The sequence below is a fragment of the Canis lupus genome, chromosome 35 (genome assembly GCF_048164855.1).
Source record: "Canis lupus baileyi chromosome 35, mCanLup2.hap1, whole genome shotgun sequence".
Lineage (NCBI taxonomy): Eukaryota > Metazoa > Chordata > Mammalia > Carnivora > Canidae > Canis > Canis lupus.
The window spans coordinates 6,088,736-6,110,962 of NC_132872.1; the positions used below are offsets into that span (position 1 = coordinate 6,088,736).

Genomic DNA, 22,227 nt, shown 5'->3' on the forward strand with positions numbered 1-22,227 from the left:
ATAAAGTCCAAACTCACCTTGCAACTTTGCCCAAACAAGCCCAAAGAACAAAGAGGCATAAGATTATTATAAAATCAGGAACCTCTTTGTCCCTCACTAAGCACAGTGCCATTTTTACAAAAGCCAATGAGGAGGCTGCTCAGTGCAGTGCGGTTTACAACAGCAAAACAACGGTAACAAGCAAAATGTTCTACAATGTGGAGTTAGTTAAATAAATTAAGATGTATCCACAAAATGGAGTATCTCACAGCCTCTTAAAATAATGCTATAGGATGATACTTAATGACCCTGAAATTTTTCTCGCTATGTTTAGTACAAATAAATTAGAAAACAGTATATGTGATATTATCTAAACTGTGAAAAACAGTCCATATGATATTATTCCTTATGGAAAATAACATATATTCCAGAAAAATCTGGAGGATATACTCTAAAATATTGTCTGTATAACCATTTCTCTCTTACTAGTAGAACTATAGATAATTTTTTATCATATTTGGTAATGGGTATGTAATACTTGGTAATCAATAAAAGTTAATATTATTTTTAAAAAGTCAATAGGGAACAATTCATCCCACTTTTTTTTTTTCCTGAGAAACCTAGACTTTCTTTTAAAGATGAGAAAGTGAATCTTATGGTCATCTAATCCTCCTCTCCCACCACCAAGCTTCCCTACTTGCCCTACTTGAACACTGCCAGGTCCACAGTCATTAACATTTAGAAGTCTTGTCACAATTTTACTTCATTGAATTTTCACAGTAACCTCATGAAGTGGGGTAGTTAAAGCAAGGAATAATCAGCTTTGTCTGGAAACCTGAAGTACGTTTATAGAACTTAGGTTAGAAATGTTGCCTCTCCTAGAAATCCAGAGCAATGTTGAGTCCATCTATATGGGCTCCAAACTCTTGAGGGAAAACCTTCTCCTCCAACCACTCCCTGACTTTTTGCTAATCTGAGTTCAGCCAATGAGCTTCAGAAGGCAGCTGACAGGAGGTAGCTGCGAAATGGCAATCTGCAGAGAGGACAAGCACTGACTCACCACATTCATGAGAGGGGCCAGGCTGCTTCTTCTTCCTTTTCCTTAGTGTTAGAAAGAACACCATCCCACACAAAATGACCAACATTACAAGCAGAGCCGCAATCCAGAGGATGTGGTCTCCATCAGGGGTGGGTTTCGTATGTGCATCTAGAAATGACCATAAGTTTCCAATCAGCCAGGAAAATTAATTATAAAAGGCTTATAATTACTATTGTCTTCATTTACAAATCAGCATCTCCCCAGGGCTCTACTGCCAGAGGAGCCTGAAATCTGCAATATGAGGCCATAGAAAGACCCAGGCTTAGGGCCTTAACAGCTTAGAATGAAACCAGTGCTTCTGGCCAAATGCCTGGACTAAGCTGCCTTCCCTTCCCAGAGGTTGGGATGACAATGATCATGATCTAGAAGAAGAAAGTCAACCTGGCCCTTGTTTTCTGCCTATGGGTGTGGTACCCATGCTGGAGCTTTGAATGTGTAGTCATCTGTGCAACACCCTGTTTCCTCGGCCCATGTCCTGGGCCATGACCTCAGCCTGGGGTCCTGAAGTTTCCCCTGTAATAATTTCTCCATCCACTATCATCTCTAGATCAGGCTCCAGACATACCTCATTTGGACAAATATCACAGCCTTCTAATTCCAGTTTTGCTTGTTTGTTTGTCTGAGGTCACAGTGGAAGAGGCAAGGCTTTCACAAGGTACCACCTACTAGAAAATCTTTGTTATCTCTTCTTGCCCGGAGGAATCACGATTAGGATCAGCTCCTGGGAAGTCAAGACTTTCTTCCTTGCATGGGGACTTCTAAGTTTCCGGGAAGTTGAAAAACAGATTTTTTGGGGGGAAAGCTTAGAACTGAGTGGCCCATTTTATAGACATTTATGGGAATAATTCTGATAGTTAATCTCAAATTACAGGAAAAGAGTACCAGCTGACCTATTAGTTTAGCTGCAATTTGTGGACACATGTCCCCATTCCTGGGATATTAAGAAAAGGAGTTGCTGCATTTGCAGGTGTATTCAACACCTTTTGAATCTGTCCCCATTTTGTCCCAACTGAGCCTGTTTGGCATTCCTAGTAAAAGGAGGATTATATTTGATAACGTGGAGACTGCTGCTACCTTTGGACATCCAAAAATATTCCGTGATTCAGGGTCTATGCTATCTCTGGTAAAGCCATAGAACAAAGATACAGAGAGCCAAGGCCCTGGCTTCCTGAGGTAGTTGGAGCTGAAATGTTTCTGAAGATGGTGGTGGCTGGGAAGGTTTGGGCAGTAGTTAAGAGACAGCAGAAAGGTGAGCCATGATGAAACTGCAGGGATGGCAAGGCCAGATTATAGACTGTGGGAGCCATGGCAGAGGAAGCCACGACAGAAGGCCCCAAGGCAAGTCACTGGTGTTACTGGCTCCAGACAGGTGCTGAACCTCAGGGATAGCTTGAGAGAGGCTTCTACTAGGCCAAGCCCTCTCAGTAGGAGCAACCAGGACAGGCTGTATGGCCTACCTACTTACTGGGCTCTCAGAGGCAGAGATGTCTTAGCAAAAGGAAATCAGTACCAAGAGAAGGGATTGACACGCTGGTAAAGCTTACTGCTAGGGATTGGCTCCAGGGGCTGTCCAAAAGAATGCATCCATAGGCCAAGTTATGTTTGAACAATGAGACACCAAGAGAAAGGAAGCAGCAAAGTTAGGGGATGAAGCAAGGAGTTGGATGGATGCCTTAGGAGAGAGAAACCAAACGGCCAGAATTGGAGAAGGGGCCAAGGTTAGCAGAAGGCAGATGTGTGGGAAGAGAGGGGCCAGGATCAGAAGAAGCAGTGATAGTGGCCGTGCGGGTACAGGATGCCTTTATTCCAGGAGAGAATCTTGCAATTATTGCTCTTCAAAAGTGAGGTTGCAAATATGGATGCCCTTCCTCCAGGGCAAAGCCAGGACTTCAAAATGTCCTGCTTCTATTAGCAGACACTGCTTAGTTTTGTCCCTTTCCTCCAGCTGGACTGGACCCTATACTACGCACTGTCAACATGCCCCGAGAATTTCTGCTTCTTAGTCTTTGCTTGACACCTGTGCCCATATCAAATACTGTTAATTGATTTTGGTCCTCTCACCTTCTAAGCCTGGATGCGTCTGAGAATTTTTCTTTCTGTTCAGGAAACCACAAGTCTGATACCTGTCAGCTCTTCAACCATACTTTTAAAGTTCAGTTATCTTTTATGGCGTTTTAAGGTCCCATTTCCTTTAGGAAGACTTCCCTGGCCCTCAAGGAACCTATCTACCTCCAAATATCTATAAAACTGATTTTCAGTCACTCCTGTTTTTAAATTTAGTTGCATATTTCCATGGGATGTGGTTTAGATTGCAATTCAGTCTTTTTAAAAATCCAGTTTTCCATGTGTGTACATCATGGAGTTCTGATTCTATTGGAAAGTCCTTGAGGGCAGAGAGCATGTCTTATACATTTTAGATTTCACACCTGAAGCCAACAACATCTAGAAAAGTTCTGTACTTAGAGCATGTACTGTATGTATATATGTATGTATGTATGATGACGACGACGGTGTGTGTGTGTGTGTGTGTGTGTGTGTGTGTGTGTGTGAATCTTCTATCCAAAGGTAGTCCAAAAGACTGGGTCAGTTTCAGGGCTAAGAGCATACTTTCTCAAGTGCAGCGTTATGTTCATAGTCTCCAGGACCCTATAGCACTCAGATGAAGAGAGGAGCCCTCCATCTAGTTCATTCCTAATAGTACCACAAAAATGGCCCTGTTTGAAGCTCCCTAGTAAGCAGGGCACACTGAATGATCTTCCTCAACCATTAGGGTAATATCTGATGAAAGAAATAGTCTTGGGAAGCGGCTTTACCTATATTATAAGGTAGGGAGGGAAGCTTCATTGACTCAAGTTGCAGGACACAGAAGATGCTCACATTGCTTGCTTCAGGGACTGAGAAGGACAAGCTGATAGAAACGTTGTACAGTTCTGTGACATTATTTTGAGATTTCTTCATGACAGTATCATACTTAGTACTTGAATTCTCGGTTTTTACCAAAAAATACATCTCCTTGGGTTCTGGGTAACCTTGTATGGATGAGCAGGTCAAATTTATGATGCCAGAATTTTCTGTTCTATTAGAAGTTACCATTATTTCAGGTTGACTGAAGTTAGCTGAAAGCAGAATAAAGATACAAAAAAAAAAAAAAAAAAAAAAAGAAATCAGTGTAAATTTAAATGTATCTAAAGAGAACTGTAAATATCTGGCTCTGATCTGGAAACTTACTGGGGGCACTTGGGAGCCTCTCAGTGTCTAAACTGTGGGCCTCAGCCCATGGTGAGAGCCACATAATGACCCCACATTTATTTTTCAAGAATGGAGCTTGGGCCATGCTTACTTCCTGCTTACCCAAATCAGGGAGGAGGGGGTGCTCTCTGGGTGACAGGAGAGCTGAAGTTGAGTCACCAAAGATTCACAATGAGGCCATTGTTCTGAGGAGTGGAGTCTTGGGACGGAGAAGCGGTCTGACTTTAGAACCCAGCTGTCTCGTGGGGTATGTTCCAACTTGCCAGACTAAGGAAGCAGAAAGGGACTGATACCAACAGAGTTCATTGTGCTGGCATGCTCTGGGCCATATCTTCTAGAAACCCAAGCAGGTTTGTGGAGGGTGAGGTTATTTGGGGTTTAGAAGTTCAGAATATTGGTTTTGGGAATGACTGTCAAACTTTCTTCATCATATACTGTAAGATGAAGGCCAAACCCAGCCATTTTCAGGGAAAATGTATGAGCTTGGTAAACCCAGAGCTGCTCTCGCCTTGGTCTGGCATTCAGATTTTGATGTCTGTCAAGGACCACTGGCCCCTTCTGCTAGCCAAATCCCCTGTTATTCTTCTATAGTTGATGGGTAGTTTTCAGGTTCTACATACTAATTTATAATTTACTTTATTGCCTCTAAAACAAGTGATTTGCATGTCATCTTTCTAAGTTTTGCTGTATCAACATGCTACCTAAGTACTCTGCTTATACTTCATGTGGTCTGTAGAAGGTGGATTGTCAGGGTGCTACTTTGGCCTCCTTAGCAATATCTGTGAAATCACAGGTTGGCTAAGTTAGTTATTGCTTTTCCTAATACATTAAAACAAGCATAAAATTGTTAAAATAAAAAAATGATCATGTCCCACCTAAACATACCATGTTCCTCAGTGGTATCTGGCCCTACCTTGAAAACACTTATTTATCACTTGCTAAAATGTTCCAAAAGTCCTGCAGCCTATGTTGAGTCACAAAAGGCTTAAAGGGACGGCTCCTCATTCTATTTCTACTTTTGCCTTTGCTTTACTTCATGGTTTCAGAATCATTGTTGATCTGCCTTTTACAGTTTCATCAAAAGTTAACCTGAACCTGGTAATCCCACACCTGGGTATCTGCCTTAGGGAAATGAAAATTTATGTTCACCCAAAAACTTGTACATGTTTACAGCAGCTATTTATAATAGCACCAAACTGAAAAAAATCCCAATGTCTTTCCATGGGTTGAGTGGATAAAATAGAATGATCCTCAGTAATAACAAGGAACAGGCTTTTGATACATGGGACAACTGAGATAAATCCCAAAGGCATTATGTTGAATAAAAGAAGCCAGTCTTAAAGGTTACATACATTTATGTGGTGTTCTCAAAAAGATGAAGGCTGTAGAATGTAAAACAGGGGTTGTGGGTACGGAGAAGGTATCATTATAAAGCAACAGTGTGAGGAAATTTTTTTAGGATGATGGAAATGTTTTGTGCCCTATTTATAGTGGTGGTTACATAAATCTATACATATTTTTAAATTAACAGAATTGTGCATCAAAATAAAAATAACTAATTTTACTGCATTCTAATAAAAAAAAAGTCTGTAGTGGTATTTAGGCTTTTCAAGGCCTGGAAAAAAAGAGGAGCTGATTTGTCAGTCTGAGGATTATGTGCACTGGGTTATTTCCGTTCCGTCTACGGGGCTCTTGGTTGGGCAGCAAACCACTCATAAGTGACCTCCAGGAGGCTGAAGGAAAAACCCAAATTAATCAGCTGTCACCTTTGGTAGGAGCTCTAGGCAAAGACTTAGTGGGTGAGAAATCTTGGACCAAAGGAAAAAAATGAATGTAAAAAAGATCTGAAGCCTGAATAGTTATGTGAACTTAATAATGGCCCAATTACCCATGGTTTTCCCTTAGCTACTTTAACTTTGTTCAGTTAGCTCTAGTTTTTCCCCAAAGCAGATTCTTATCCTTCAAAAGCAAACCATAACAAATACGAAGGATTTTCAGTTTCCTATCATCAAACTCTGCATTCCTTTCAAACAGACTTCCCCAAAATGGCTGTCTCCTGCCTTCTCTACCCGCACCATCCCCAACCCCCAACTCCTCGACCCGCGCCTCCCCCCAGATATCTCTGCTCTTTGCAGTCTCATCTGAGAAGGTCAAGGATCTGAATGTGCCATTGACTACATACCAAGCACTGATAGGTCAGAATTCATCTGGTGCATGGGAACGAGTCCTTTGGGCCCTTTATGATGAACGAAACATTGATACAAGCCCTTGTCCTTGATCTGAATATTATGGAGTCTCAGGGTCCAATTGTCTTTGTCAAAGCTTGTGCGGCCCTTATACTTGCGATGAACATTTTGAGGGTTCTCTTTGCCTCTGTATAGCTCGTACAGAACCAGCTTATCCTGGTCCTGCCAAAACACTACCAACTCATCCAGGCTTATGTTTTGAGAATTTGTAAAATGGCATGGCAGTTCTCCAGTCTTGTTGAAATATGCTTGACTCTTCATGGAAGCAGCACCTAAAAAAGAAAAGGTAGAGATACAGGAGGGAGAAACAAGAAGGAAGAAGAAAAAAAAACCAACTCCATTTCTCTTTATACAATACCCAGATGCTATCTTATCAGTAATGATGCTGAAGAACTAGGTGTTAAACCCTGGAATGTGCATACATACTGGCATCTGGAGAATGGGACTTTTGTCTTCACTCCACTGCTAGCTAAATGTGGGCCTTGTGCAAACTGCAGCCACTACAGGCTCACTTTCCCTATCAGTTTAATGAAGGGGTAGACTAAGTGTTCTAAGAATTTTTCTAATACCGCGGTTCTGTGAATTTAAACCCCAGAACGGGAAAAGCCAGCAGACTTAGACAACACATTAGCCATCTGTGAACTTTCCTATACCTTGAATACTGATTCTCCTCACTGTAGCTGTTACAAGATCCATTACTTCTACACCATCACCAAAACCTCACCCTTTGCCTCCTTATCCCCTTATTCTTTGGCCTGCTACAGTGAAAAGATTTCTTTTTTTTTTTTTTTTTAGTGAAAAGATTTCTGATAATGGTAACAAATTTGATATCCCCCTTTCATTATGCTGGGTATCACATTGAGTAAGATCTCTGAAATTCAAAGAGTTCCCCTTATAGAGCTTTCCTCTTGAATGCTGCTTCTATGGCCAGCTTGCCCAAGGATGTAAAACAGTTTGAAGATGACACAGTCAACCAAAGCCTCTATTTTCAGTGACCTGGCTAAGCTCTTTCTGGGATCAGAAGGAGAACTGGGCCAATATGATGGTTGTTTTGGGATTGTGGTGGTCAGAGACCATTTAAGGTACATGAATGAGATGCTGGAAATGAATCATAGACGGGAAGGTGAGGATGTACTTTTGGAGTATTGGGGAAACCCCAGGTATGAGAAACTTGCTCTTCCCAGTATGCACTGCCGCTGGAAATTTTTACAACCCCGGAGGACATGCTGGGAGAGTTCAGAGAAAGACTTTCACCCCTGAGGACATACTGAAGTTTGTGGAAGAGATGTGTACCACCTAACTCCTTAAATGGGATCAGTTATCGGGGCTTTTGTAGGATGTATTCTGGGTCACAAAATTACTTGAGGGTTGGCCAAGAAATTAAGTAGTAGTGAGTAAGAAGTGCAGGGTTAGTGGGAAATACTGTTTCTTAGTTCATACAAAGTTAAATGCGGCCCTGGGGAGAATATTAGGGTGGGTTTTGAATAAAGCTTCATCATTCAAGACTTCAGTGGAGAGTCTTTGACATTAAGGGGGAAAGGGGAGGTAGGTTGGTAACAGAGATGAGAGGAGTTTCCTTTGAGGTGTTCTTTGAGGGAGGTGGGAGAAATTAAATTGATTTGGTCAATGGGTTTCTCTTCTAAGAGGGAGTAGGACCAAGTAACAGTGACATGCACTTGGCAAAACTGAACTGTCCACGATGTGGCCCAGTGAGAACACATAATCAAGGGGGTTGGCGGTGGTCTTGAAATCTAAGGGAAGAGGACTCCAGGCACCTGTGACAGTCAACACAAGTTCAAATCACTGCCTATTGCATTGGTGCTCATTAGAGCCTGTGAAGCGCTTGGCAGGTATACAATGCGGCAAATGTACAGGATGTGTCCCTGTACATATCGGAGGGTGGTGGGAAAATTCACCTGATTACCTGGAACTGTGAAAGGGGAACCTAAGGAAGATTCACTGTGTTCAGCAATTGCCTTACAAGGCAATCCTGGGGCTCCTGCTACTTCATTGCTAAATTCTGAATGGTAACGTAAGAGTGCCACCTGCTGTGAAAGCTTCTAGTAGCTGTATCTCTGGGGAAACTCATTCTGGCTTTATCACTAATTTGCCATATAAATAGGGAGGATGACCTAAGGGAGAAACCAAACTCATAGTTGAAAATTATGCCAGTTAATGGTCAATGTTATGTTATTGTTTAGTGGACGATTACACCTTCTGGGCTGGAAATGACTTGACCTTTGGCTTCTTCTGTCTTCTTGATTTATGACTGTTTCTCTGTAGAGCCTCACAATATATTCTCTCCTTCCCACCCACTCTTTCCAAGAACAGACCAGTCTAAACTCTCTAAGGTCCCACCTCCCAAAGATTAGAAGGGCTTTCCTTACACCCATTCTCACTGCCCCACTCCTCACCTACCAATCAAAAGTGTGGTCTCTGTTCTAAAGGCAAGGACATCACTAGGGGGCTGGTCAGAACTGTGGAATCTCTACCCCCACCCCCACCACACCTCTGAGTCAGAATTTGCATTTTAAGGATAGCTCAGCTTCAGAAGCTATAAGAGGGGATCTCTGCTGGCAGTCTCCAGAGTAGAACAGAGAAGGTAATGATAGGAAAAATTTGTTCCTATCTATCCCTCCTCCTTCTCCCCTCATTCTGGGGTGGAAATCACTCTGAGGTCCATTTTGAGTGGAACTGAAAATATTTCACAATTTATACTCTATAGTTCCTCACCAACCACTTTCTTCCATGACATCACTCAGAGCTATACTTGGTAGACATGCTAATTCTCTCTCTGATGATATGAGGAAGATTTAGCTCAAAGTCTATTTTTCCTAAGCAGTTTCAGGCCTCCCTGTTATGATTCCACATCTTAGGTCGCCCAGCTACTGGTTCCACTGGGACTCCATGGGTAGGTACACATTGAAATTCTCTCCTTGGCCTTGGAGATATACTTACTATCTCCAGTACTTGGGTAATAAAAAAGGCCTGGATCTATTTATAACAGGTTGCTGTGATCAGGTCAGGAGTTAGGCATTTAAGAATCCATCTAGACACCTCCCTAATCAGGTAGAAAAGTTTGTTCCTTAGCAATATACTGTTTGAATGTTATACAAAACCTGTAGTCTTCTAACTTTGTGAGATCTCTGACTATACCTGGGACTTCAGTCTTCCCTGGCCACTACCCCAAATGCATGTCTTATACATTCAAGAACCATCTTTTTCTTATGTTACTATGGTTATCTGTACTCATAAATTTTTCCTCATTTACTAAACTTCCTTCAAAGCTAGACCTTCTGGAAATCTCATTCCATTGTAATAAACTCCTCTACATCTTCAACCTCTCCATCAAATGTTGCCTCCAAGGTTATGCTTTTATTGAAATCTGGCCCTACCTAAAGGACACCACTCGTCCTCAGTCACTGCTTGTTGTAGCACACTTCACAGGGATTTAAGCAACAACATCCCTTCCATTTTGATGTGCCCACCTCTCTCACTGCTGTTAGCTACTAATCATTTGTCATTACTTCTTTATTCATTGAGGATTTTTGGCAGTAGATGTAAGGTTCTTCTTTCTAGCCAACCATTACTATCAATTTGAACTATTTCAGCATGTGGATAAATTCACCAACAACCTTGCTTCAAAGTTCTTTGGTCTTTTCCATTCCAAAGATCTTCATCCACAGACTATTTCAGCAGCTCCTCTCCCATGACTATAACCTTGAACCTTTTCACCAAGAACTCTGCATCTAATATCTTAAACTTCAACGTACTCATCTCTGTCCACAAGATATCTTCCTCCAAGATTTGCTCTTTATTACTCCACCAATATTTGTTCTTTGACTTCATCAAGACCTCATCTCTATCCAGTTTAGTAGTGCGCTGTAGTGCAGTGCTTTCCAACAGGCCTCTCTGCAATGATGGAAATGTTCTATATTTGTGCTGACCAACATGATAGTCACCAGCCACTGTAGACATTGAGCACTTGATATGTAGCTAGTGTGACTGAGAAAGTGAATTTTTAATCTTTTAAAATTTTAATTATTTAAAATATAAATAGCCACATGTGGCTAGTGGCTATCATATTAGATAGCACAGCAATAGTATACCTTTCCAATCATTCTTTCTGTTGCCAATAAACTTGCTCCTTTGTGAAGAATTCATCCTAAGAACACTTCACTTTCGATCTACATATTTATTCTTAAAACTAAATGTTTGAGCAATACTGGATGAAATTACTCAATTGTTTAGGCTTGATGATATTACAAATCTGGACCCATCCCATTTAGTTTGTTCTATGGGCTGGTTACCCTGCTTACTACCCTCTCCCTTCCTCATCACAGTTACTTCAGCAGTTCTCTTTCCTATTGCTTTTAGTTTCTTTTTCTTTTATAGTCAAAGTCCCTGAAAGAGTAAGTGGCTGCCTCTATCCCCAGCCTCTGTCCTCTGTCTCTCTGCCAAAACTTCCTTCCCAGAGGTTGTCAGTGACTTTCCACCAATGCCAAATTCAGAGCTCTTTTCAGACCTCATGTCATTTGACCACTCTGTTGAATATCACAGTGTTGGGCTTATCTCCTTCTGGAAACTCTCTTTTCCATTTTCTGACCTCCTTGTCAGTTTTCTCTGATCATTCCTTAAATGCTGATTATCTCTGTTGCCTGTTCTCAATCTTCTCCCAACTCTCCACTTTTTTTTTTTTTAAAGATTTTATTTGTTTACTCATGAAAGACAGAGAGAGAGAGAGAGAGGCAGAGACACAGGCAGAGGGAGAAGCAGGCTCCATGTAGGGAGCCTGACATGGGACTCAATCCCGGGTCTCCAGGATCACGCCCTGGGCTGAAGGCGGTGCTAAACTGCTAAGCCACCCAGGCTGCCCCAACTCTCCACTTTTCTGATTTTTCTCCTCTATCCCCATGGATTCAACTGCCACATATAAGCTAATAATTCACAGATGCTTATCTCCAGCCAATCATTTTGACTAGGGTTCCAAATATCCACATTCAACTGTCTGCTGGATACTGCTGTTTACATAGCAGCAGATACTCTCTTTCTCCCCTAAGCTTTCCTGTCCTTCATCTCAGTGAAAGGTTCCCCTCTTTGCTGCTGTCAGTACTTATTTGAATCATCTGTAGAAGAGACCCCCAAGAGAGGGTCTGCACAGATGTGGCTGAGGAGATGTAGAACTATAACTAGAGCTGAACTCTGATATGGGCAAGAGAAGGGAAAAGAGACAGTATGAAGCAAAGAAAAGAGCAACCAGAGAAAAGGGGTTTTGTATTTATCCAGAGATCTTGGAGACATTATCTTTTAAGTATGACAAAGACTCTTTGTTTAATCAAAATTAATTCAGACTCCTGATCCACTCCTAGGCCCATCTACCTTTATAAAACCCAATTTTAGCAAGTACCCTGCTTATAACCAGTTTAACCAGAATACCCAACTTTGCTATTTGATTATGCTTGAGTATCTGATCAGATTCCTCATCCTCCATCATCCCCCAAGTAATGTCTGATGATCCTGGCCTGTCCTTAGCAAGAATGCTGTTAAAGTGGTTTGGGTGGAATCCCTCCTTATCCTTGTTTCCCTTTAGTAATTTTCTATCCGCTGACCACCCCCAACCCTGCCCCACTTCTTTCCTTGGCTAGAAATTCCCACCTCCCATGCTATATTTGGAGTTGAGCCAAATATCTCTCCCCCATTGTAAAAACCCTTTCCAGCACCCTATGCCTATCTCAAAAGCACTCTAACCCCCTTGGATAAAGTCTTCTTTACTGTGCTTTAACAAGTGTCATCTAGTACTTTTTTTTCTTTCATAGTAAACTCAAGAGCGATCCTCTGTTGTAGAGCCGGGACGGTTCTACAGGAGTTTTCATGGCCTACATGATATTTCTGCTAAGACTAGCTTTGTTTTCATTTCAAGCTTACTATCTTATTACCTATATAAATATATCTATGCTACTCTAGATAATCATCTATAATAGATAATTATCTGTATATTTATATATTATGCATAATGTCTGTATATGCTTAGTAAAATTGTAAAAATATACTCTAAGTTTTATGAAATATGATCTATTAAGATTTATAAAGCATCATGTAATGGAAAATGGAAAACACATCATTATATGTTAAAAAAAAAAAACACCTCAGCCCCTTCAAAGTACAAGTCATCAGACTATAGCATCCACAAACCCTCATGGCTACTATTGTTCACTAAAGGTCTGGGTATCTGGCTTGCTGCAGCTGTCTTATCTGCCTTCTCCTTCACTGCCCCTGTCTAGGTGGTTTCAGCCTCATACACATAATACTGAGCCTCTCACTTTCTTGTCCTCTCCCCCTCCAATGGTCTTGTTGCCTACTCTGCCCCAGCCATCTCCTCCTTGGACCAGACCCCAGACCAAAGTGCTACTCTACATTCCTAAAAACTCTCAATAACAAGTGCCTCACCTTATTACCCCCACTTCTTGTCTTTTCCTTTCATTTCTTCTCCTACCACTACTCCATCAATTCTTCTGCCCCACAGACATAGATCATGAATTGGAATATTTCTCACTGGGTCTGCAGATACTAACCTTGGCCAAGCCTCCATTACAGCTTGATTGGATAATGGCAATTGCCTCTTAATTGCCTACTTTCATCCTTGCCCCCAGGTCTAGTTCCTCAAGCCCAAATAATTCTTTAAAATATATCTCAGATGACATAATTCTCCTATTCAGAAGTCTCTGATGACTTCCCACTACACTGAAAATTAAATCTAAATCCTTTCCCATCGCACTGAGAACGAAATCCAAAATCCTTCCCTGGTCTCAAAGGTCTCACGTAATCTGGTCCCCAGTACCTTTCAAACCTCTTTCTCTCACTTACTCAGCTCCAACCACATTGGCTTCCTCATCATTCCTTCAAAAGGCAAACACACTCTATCTCAAGGCCTTTTCCCATATTGAGCCCTCTACCTAGAAGGCTCTTCCTCCATAAAATCTCATAGTTATTTCTTCACTTCATATAAGTCTCTCATAAAAGGCTACCTCCTAGGGAGATTACTCTGACCAAGATAGCATCCTTGTCATTCCTTATTCCTTACATTGACTTATTTTTTATCAGAGTACTTATCATGACCTGACATGATGGTTGGTTATTGTCTCCCGAGGAATCTAGCTTCTAGTTAAAAAAACCTATGTTAATTTTTTTAGCCCTGACCCTAAGCAATAACAAAGGTTTTACCTATTGGGCTTCATGGGGGAAAACTATTCTCCCCACATGAGACATAGTGCACAGCCCATGCACAGTAGTCTCTGACAGGAGTCGTAATCAAAACTCAAGATCTGTGGCCAGTCATGCCTATTCACATATTTACATTCATAGCCCAGGCACCTTCATTCCATGATTTTTTTGTTTGAAGACTTGGGTAGAGGTCTTCTTCAGGTGCCTCTGCTGAGGCCTCCTCATGGTAGGGAGGAAAGAGAGCCCGGAAGATGCTTTTCTTCATGATGATTCATTATGTCCCCTCATCTTTCTTCCCTACTCCTACCCCAGGTAGAACCTTAACACTGCTAGAACCTTTTGTTCTGGGCTCTCTCAACAATGATAAGACCCCCTTTGAAGAAAAGAATGGAGGGAATGGTAGATAAACAATAGCTGAAGAGATAAAGATTGTGAATATTCAAATTGTGCAGGACATGAGCCTTCAGATCAAAAGTGCATTCTGAGTACCAAGCAAGGTAAATGAAAATATATCCATACCTAGAAATATTGTGGTAAAGCTGCTAAATATAAAGCATAAAAGATTTTTTCAAACTTACAAACTCATTCTTTAAAAAAACTAAAAAAAGAGCACCTACAAAAGAATGACAATTAGATTGAAACCTCCTTGGCAACCAAAGAAGACAATGGGGCCATAACTTCTTTTTTTTTTTTTTTTGGGGGGGGCCATAACTTCTAACTGAATAAAACACACACACTCACATACACACAAAAGAAAGCAAAATGATATGTTCAATTCAATGAATTAATGCAATTTCAAAAATCGTAAAAATGAAAATCCTTTAGAAACTTTAGAAAGTGTGTATGAAACAATACTGAGTAAAACATATTCAGAGATTTGCACATATATTGTGATCATAACTATATATAAGTATTTTTACTCTCTTGTCTGTTGTTTTATAGTAAGAACCAGAAAAGTGATTTTTAAATGGAGAAAGGAGTTGAATACTTTTTAATAGAGACATCTGTTAGAGGAAAAAAATGAAAGAAGGTGAAAATGAAACCAAGAATGAGTAGTCCTATAGAGGATGTTAAAAATGTATTCATAGTTTTGAGGTCCTGCAACTTGAGTCTGGGCCTGGCAATATAAGGGGGTCGAATCCTCAGATCAAAAGTGCATTCTAAGTACTAAGCAAGATAAATGAAAATAAACCCATGCTTAGAAAAATTCTCTGTTCCCAGTTTCATTCTTGCTTCCAAACAACCCTACACTTTTCCTATTCAGTAACTATCTTCCATGAAATTATCATGGCTGACAGCCCATATTCTTTGGAACTTACTAAGCACTTTACTAAAATGATTAATTATTTTGGGGGTAAGATATTCCCTATTGGGTAGCATACATGTATTTCAAAAGACCCTGAAACAGTAGCTTAACACGAAGGAGTGACTCCAATAGGAGAACTATTAGGCTTCATGACAATTCTTTGGGAATTTTGGAATTAAGTTCACTTCCAGGCGGTGATTTTAGTGACCACTATCGACAGTAGCAGGAAATAGGAGTAAAAGTAACCATATAAACATAATCCCTATGTAATCATCCACTAGAAACCTGCAAAAATCTGGGGGGAAACAGTGGACCTTTCCATAAGATGTAGAATGAGTTGAGCTAATTTTATGTGAATTTTAAAGTGAAGAAAGATTTTCAGCTACATCCCAGGTATGTTCATTGAACCAGAGGTATTGTTCAAGAGAAATGGGAAGCACTATGACTCAGACAACCCCCAGACAATAAGAGAGCCACCATCAAAAGTCAAACTAGAAAGAAATTCCCTTGTGATGTGTGAACTAGTGATTTTCCAAATACTACTCTGGCTCCGTCTTTAAAGAGTTCCAGAGGTGGTAGGATAGCAGCAAACAGAACTTGACAGGTAAAGATACCTCTGCACGTGGCACTTAGAAATTGCTTTAGCTTTATAAATAAACAAAGCAGAAATTGTAAGGTCCGATTCTGCAAGGCCCACCTGCCCTTTTCAGTCTTAAGCCCCTCAAGGGCAGGGGCAGCAACTAGAATGTCTAATTTCCCTGAGGGAGGACACAGAACATATGGGGGAGACGAAAAACAGAATTATTTTGCTGCACTGTTTTATCTCTGCCATCAAATGAATTATTCAACTCTGCATTTTTGCTATGGATTTACTGGGCCAATTGCATCTCCTTTCTTCCCTTGGATGCCTGCCTATGGCCAGGTCAGTGCTCATCAGCCCAGTAAGCAGAGATGTGTCTTGAGAAGAAAGATAAAATTCAAGTTGATTCTTTTCTTTCTTTCTTTCTTTCTTTCTTTCTTTCTTTAAGAAAGAATGGTATCTGTTTTTGTTGTTTTTCTCATTGTTGCTGTTTTTAATAGCTTGTAAAGTATTGGCAATGTGATATTCTAATCTGATATCACCATTTCTTATCCCAGTATTGAAATTTATACTGCCAAATAGATAGTCACTTATTCTTCTATGTCATAAAACTTAAGTATCTACCATTTGGGGAGGTTATTTTCATGGTTTCAATATTGGTAATTCTCTTTTCTGAGGCTAACGAGTATCCAGGCAGGGCACTTTGAAACTTCAAAGGCAAGGCAAGGGCAAAAGTGACATCTGGACTCAGTTTTGATAAGGCTTCTCAGCTTTAGTCTCACTTTCAGTGTGCAGAGTCAGAAAGTTTGGGGGAAAATGGTAATAGACTTTTGTAAAAATTTGTTTCTAAGTCATTTTTCTTCATTTTCCTCCAAGTCATAAGAGCTGGGTTGGTCACTGCAATGAGAAGGGTGCCCCATGCACTAGGGGCAGATGAGGTGTTGGCTGCAGTGAAGGTGAAGGACGTGCTGGTGCGGAGCTTGTGAACTTGTCTGAGGAATAAGCGACATCCACCAAAGTTGCTTGGGTCTCCAAGCAACAAATCCTACCACCACTTATGAATAGTTCACGAGCAAGAGTTAGGAGAAGCAGCAAAATGTCAAGGTTAAGTGAACAGACACTGATTCTATACTGTGTGGTGAGTATAAGCCCTGCTACTCATTAGCTATGTTGATCTTAGACAAACTACTTAACCTCTCTGGGCCTTAGTTTCCACATCTATAAAATGGTGAATCATAATAAGACCTAAAGCAGCGAGTGAGGGATCCCTGGGTGGCGCAGTGGTTTGGCGCCTGCCTTTGGCCCGGGGCGCGATCCTGGAGACCCGGGATCGAATCCCACGTCGGGCTCCCGGTGCATGGAGTCTGCTTCTCCCTCTGCCTGTGTCTCTGCCTCTCTCTCTCTCTGTGACTATCATAAATAAATAAAAATTAAAAAAAAAAAAAAAAAAAAAAAATAAAGCAGCGAGTGAAATAAGTCAATCAGAGAAGGACAAAAAATTATATGGTCTCATTTATTTGGGGAATATAAAAAATAGTGAAAGGGAATAAAGGGGAAAGGAGAGAAAGAGTGGGAAATATCAGAGAGGGAGACAGAACATGAGAGACTCCTAACTCTGGGAAATGAACTAGGGGTGGTGGAAGGGGAGGTGGGCAGTTTGGGGTGACTGGGTGACAGGCACTGAGGGGGGCACTTGATGGGATGAGCACTGGGTGTTATGCTATATGTTGGCAAATTGAACTCCAATAAAAAAAAAAAAAGACCTAAAGCAGCAAGTTATTGTGATGTTTAAATGAGTTATTATTTATTTATAAAATGCTTAGAACAGTACCTGGCACAAAGTAAGTGCTACATCTACGTACTTGTCAAGCAAATAGAATAGGGAGTGGAATGGGAAGGGCTTCCTGCTGGACAATGTTCTCCAGAGCCTTGTCTTATCCCCTTCCTCACACATACAGTCTTCTTCCCCAAGAGCTAAAGTTAGCAGGTCATTGGCCATGGGAAGTAGAAGCTTCTGTTCTGACCTGTATCAGTGAACTGGTCAGTTAGCACATCTAGAGACCTCACATTCATGGACTCAACAACAAGCTCCAAGGAGCTAAGCAGAAAACAGAAATCGCAAAAGGTCCTGTCCCAGGCAGCATGAATTGGAGAGAGCATCTCTCCCTAGAGCCTTGACCCCTCCACACACACAGCAGGCATGAGGACAGTGGCCAAGGGCCTAGTGTGTAGCCACCTGGAGGAGGTGAACCCATGGGCAGGCCAGTTAGTCAGGGGCAGCCTGTCTGCTGCTGTGGACGAGCTCAAGCTTAGCTCATCCTCCCAGTCTGCCCCCCCTCAAAATTGGGATGTCTTCTCTCTCAGTATTGAGGGCAGGGAAGATGAACAGCAGGAAGGGGCAGGAGAGGAAAAACCAAAGGCGCCTAGTCACAGGATGTGTGCAGGAACCTCAACCAACCCCAGCTATAGATGAAGAAACTGAAACTCAGAGAGGAGCAGCAAACAGGGAAGATCTGAGTTTTTGTGAGAGTGACTCTTCTAAAACTTCTTTTTTGGGGGGAGGGGGGTGCTCTTTAAGAGAGAGAATATAGAATTCAAATACAAAATGCCCATGGCCACTACAGTACCACCCAACAGAAGGAGAATGTCATGGAGAGAAAAGTCACAGTGGAAAGAGATAGTGGTTTTAATATTGTGGTTAAAATATACTTAACGGAGATTTTATCAAAGAATAAGACATGTGACCATGTCTAGGGCTTGGAGGGGACTTTGGAAAGAGCTTGTCTAAGTGAGAAACCCTGAACCTCAGCTTCATTCAGTTCATGGTGAATCAGCTGATGCAACTAGCTGAAGGTCACTGAAGTAGGGAGTAGCAAGGCTGGGCTCCTTGATCCCTCCAGTAAGCAGGGGCAACTGTGATCTATGGGCAGGGGCTGGTAGGGAAGGCTGTGGAGGGTGAGAGAGAAGGTAGGGAACATGGAAACCAATGTTCCCTAATGAAAGGTTTTTAGAAGCCTGTCACCTGTTTTCTAAAAGCCTGAGAATGCCAGGAATGGGAACAGAGAAGACCAGAAGGAAGTGTGTGTGGAGCTAAAAAGTTAAGCCTCAGAGGTGTCAGAGCAGGGACCTTCCCCCCAGCTCCCTAAGTGCTGCTGGACAGGCCAGTCTACCCTACTTTGTGCATCTAGTGCCACACGGGTGTAAGATGGCAGAGGAGAAGGGTGTACAGAGGGTTGCATCCCCTCTAGGCTAGACCTGCCATCAGCTGAGATACCTGCTCTCTAGCATGATGCTTGCTTCTTCTCCAGGAAAGTCTTTTTTTGGCATGTGGTATTAGGCTACAGTGGATAGAAATAAGTAAAACCTACCAAGTCTCAGGCCTGGGCTTGTCGTAGCCAACTCATTGGTAAACATAGAAGGATTCTAGGACTTTACAAAGCCAAAAGGTTCTTACCATAGAGCAGGAGGGTCATCACAAAGAGAATGTTATTCAGTTCCATAGTGCTAGAGTTAAAAAAAAGAAAAGATAAAACTTGATTAGAAAATGACTGAAAACCAAAATACGACAAATAGAGTTTGGGATTCACTTAGGCCCCGGTGTGTAGCGGAGATCATGCTATATGTTCATCAAGGCCATTTCCTCTTCCTCCTAGCTCCACAGATAAGCCCTACATCCCAGCCTCACCTGCAGTTAGGTGGCCCATGTGTTTGGGTTCTGGCCAATGGAATTGTAGGCAGAAAAGATTGGTGTTACTTCCAGACCTGCCACTAAAGCCTTCTCTCTCTTACCTTCCTCTCTTGCTTTCTTGGATGCAGAGAATCCAGAGGAGGAGTGCAAGGCCCTAGAGGATGGCAAAGCCTCACTATGAAAAGAATCTGGATTGGTGAACAAATTAACAAAACAGTTCTTTCCACCCTAAAGTGAGGAAAACATAAACTTCTATTGTGGTAAGCTATGAAATTTGGGGGATTGGTTATTGGAGTAGCTGGCGTTACTTAGGTTGCCCAAGACAATGGATATGATGGGACAAATGAAGAGTATTTACGTTTAGAAATCAACTTGCCTTTGGTTTCCCTGTGATTCTCAAACTTTACCATGTGTAAAAATCTTCTGGAAGATCATGTTAAAGCAGTTATCTGGGCCTTGTCCACAGAGATTCTGATGTAATAAGCTCAGTAAAACCTGTGTCTAACTCACAGGTGATGCTGCTGTTGCTGGTGTAAGGACCCCACTTTGAGAGCATGATGGAGCCAAGGAGAACAGCAGGCACCGCTTATTAACTTCTATGCTCTCTTCTTTCCTTCCCTCTTTCTTGACTCACCCACTTACCCCAACTTAGACCAAAAAGGCTATAGTGGCTTACAGGGAAGCATAGGATAAGGGAAAATGACCAAAATTAGAAACAGCTAAGAAGCAAACCAAATGTAAGAATATAAAATGGAGCCTGGTACAAGTCCAGTGCTAAACGCTTAGCATTTAGAAATCTGCCCACCCTGCGTGGTTCAGGTCACAAGTTTGGCCTATAGCCTTTCAACAGCCAACGTAAAAATGAAAACCTAATTGGTGAATTAGTTTACAGATCTGTTCATTAGGATAAAACAAACGAATGCTCAGGAGAAGATGCACAACTATTTGTGATCCAATAGCAGAAATTTCTTCCTTGGGGGTGGTTTGTCTAGAAGCCATTCCTGATCCCTTTGGGCTATGCTAGACACCTGTCCTCTGCTCCCAAAGCACTCAGCACAGAGCTTGGGGCTAAAAGTGTCTGTTAGGTTTCTTCCCTTCTAGACTATACCCTCTTTCTTCAGTCAAAAAGTTTTGAATAGATCATACCTGCACATACCTAAATTTAAAAGGTACAGGTGATAAAGAGTGGAAAGCAGTTCTTTCTCCCAACCCGGTGTGCTAGCTGTCTAGTTTCCCCCACTGTTACCTGTTCATAGCTTCTTGCCTCTACTTGCAGTTATTTTAGACAAAAACAAAATGGAAACATCTACCCATATTCTTTTTTCATTTTTTAAAAGATTTTTAAATGGTAGCAATTTATACACAATTTTGCACCCTTGACACTACCTCAGAAATTGTTCTGTATCAGCGTGTAGTGGATATCTTCATTCTAACCGTTGCATATTCTATTGTCTTCTATTGGATGACAATAATTTATTTTGCCAGCCTCTATAAATGGACATTTAAGGGTTTCCAGTATTCTGCTACAATGAAAAACCTTGATCATATGCCAAAATACTTATGTGAGAGTAAGCTATCTTCCTAGAAGTAGAAATGGCCTGACCTAAGGACCAAAGGGTAATTGCAACTCTAACCTTCAAAGACATTGAAAAATTGTTCTCCCCGAAGATTGTATGTTTATGGTCCCCTGCAATAAACACGGACATGCTTATTTTCACATAGGTTTTTGCCAACATAGCATGTTTTCTAACTTGTGAGCTTTACCAATAGGGAAACTTAAAATGACATCTCTTTGTCATTTTAAAAAATTATTTTTCATTGTGGTAAAATACACATAACATAAAATTTACCATCTAACTCATTTTTTTAAGTGTACAGTGGTATTAAGTACATTGTTGTGCAACCGTCACCACCATCCATCTCCAGAACTGCTTTCATCTTGCAAAACTGCAAGTCCTTACTTACTAAACACTAACTCCCTACTCTCTCCTCCACCCAGGCCCTGGAAACCACCATTCCACCTTTTGTCTCCATGAATTTAACTACTCTAGCTACCTCACATGAGTGGAACCCTACAGTGTTTGTCTTTTTTTGCGATTTGCTTTTTCCACTTAGCACAATTTATTCAAGGTTCATCTGTGTTGTAGTATGTGTCAGAATTTCCTTCATTTTTAAAGCTGAATAATATCCCCACTGTGTGTGCCACATTTTGTTTATCCCTTAGTCTGTTGATGGATATTTGAGTTGCTTCCACCTTTGGGCTGTTGTGCACAATGCTGCTATGAACATGGAAGTATGAATATCTCTTTGAGGCCCTGCTTTCATTTCTTTTGGGTATATAGTCAGAAGTGGAATTACTGGATCATATGGTAATTCTATTTTTAATTTTTGAGGAACCGACATACTGTTTTCCACAGCAGCTGCATAATTTTATATTCCCATGAAGAGTGCACAATTGCGCTGTTCCAATTCCTCCACGTCTTTGTCAACACCTGTTATTTATTTACTTTTTCCCTTATGGTATCCATTCTAACGGATGTGAGGTGGTTCTCACTATAATTTTGAAATGAATTTCTTTTAGTATGAGTTTGAACATCTTTTCAAATGTAGGAGCGATAACATTTCTTTCTTTCTTTCTTTTTTTTAGAGGGAGAGAGAGACAGACACCCAGCGGGCAGCCGGAAGCAGGTTCAGTCTCTCAACCCTGAGATCATGACCTGAGCTGAAATCAAAAGCTGGATGCTCAACTGACTGAGCCACCCAGGAGACCCATGAGATAACATTTCTTGTTTCATGTACTGTCCATACATTTCTTCTACTTACTTTAAATTTTGAGCCTTTGGCTTTTTACAAATTTTT

General features: G+C 41.3%; 1 protein-coding gene and 1 long non-coding RNA gene across 12 annotated transcripts in view; one reads left to right on the forward strand and one right to left on the reverse strand.

Annotated features, from left to right (window-relative positions):
• LOC140625064 (uncharacterized) overlaps positions 1 to 22,227 on the forward strand; it is a 56,383-nt gene that overhangs the window by 33,257 nt on the left and 899 nt on the right. Inside the window, exons 1-4 of one of the 3 annotated variants that reach the window (XR_012024442.1) lie at positions 4,541 to 4,677; positions 16,557 to 16,818; positions 19,497 to 19,628; positions 22,016 to 22,163. This is a non-coding gene — a long non-coding RNA (uncharacterized lncRNA). Of the gene's footprint in view, positions 1 to 4,540; positions 4,678 to 16,556; positions 16,819 to 19,496; positions 19,629 to 22,015; positions 22,198 to 22,227 lie in introns of those variants that run through there. The other 2 variants (XR_012024440.1, XR_012024441.1) reach the window with 2 other exon arrangements.
• The window catches only part of CD86 (CD86 molecule), a 90,389-nt gene that overhangs the window by 11,139 nt on the left and 57,023 nt on the right, over positions 1 to 22,227 (reverse strand). For 7 of the 9 annotated variants that reach the window (XM_072812275.1, XM_072812277.1, XM_072812274.1 and 4 more), the window contains 4 exons: positions 19,135 to 19,184; positions 6,510 to 6,845; positions 3,892 to 4,194; positions 1,040 to 1,186 (listed from right to left, as the gene is read on the reverse strand). In XM_072812275.1, coding sequence (XP_072668376.1) covers positions 1,040 to 1,186; positions 3,892 to 4,194; positions 6,510 to 6,845; positions 19,135 to 19,184 — 836 coding nt within the window. Of the gene's footprint in view, positions 1 to 1,039; positions 1,187 to 3,891; positions 4,195 to 6,509; positions 6,846 to 19,134; positions 19,185 to 19,365; positions 19,388 to 22,227 lie in introns of those variants that run through there. The other 2 variants (XM_072812282.1, XM_072812283.1) reach the window with 2 other exon arrangements.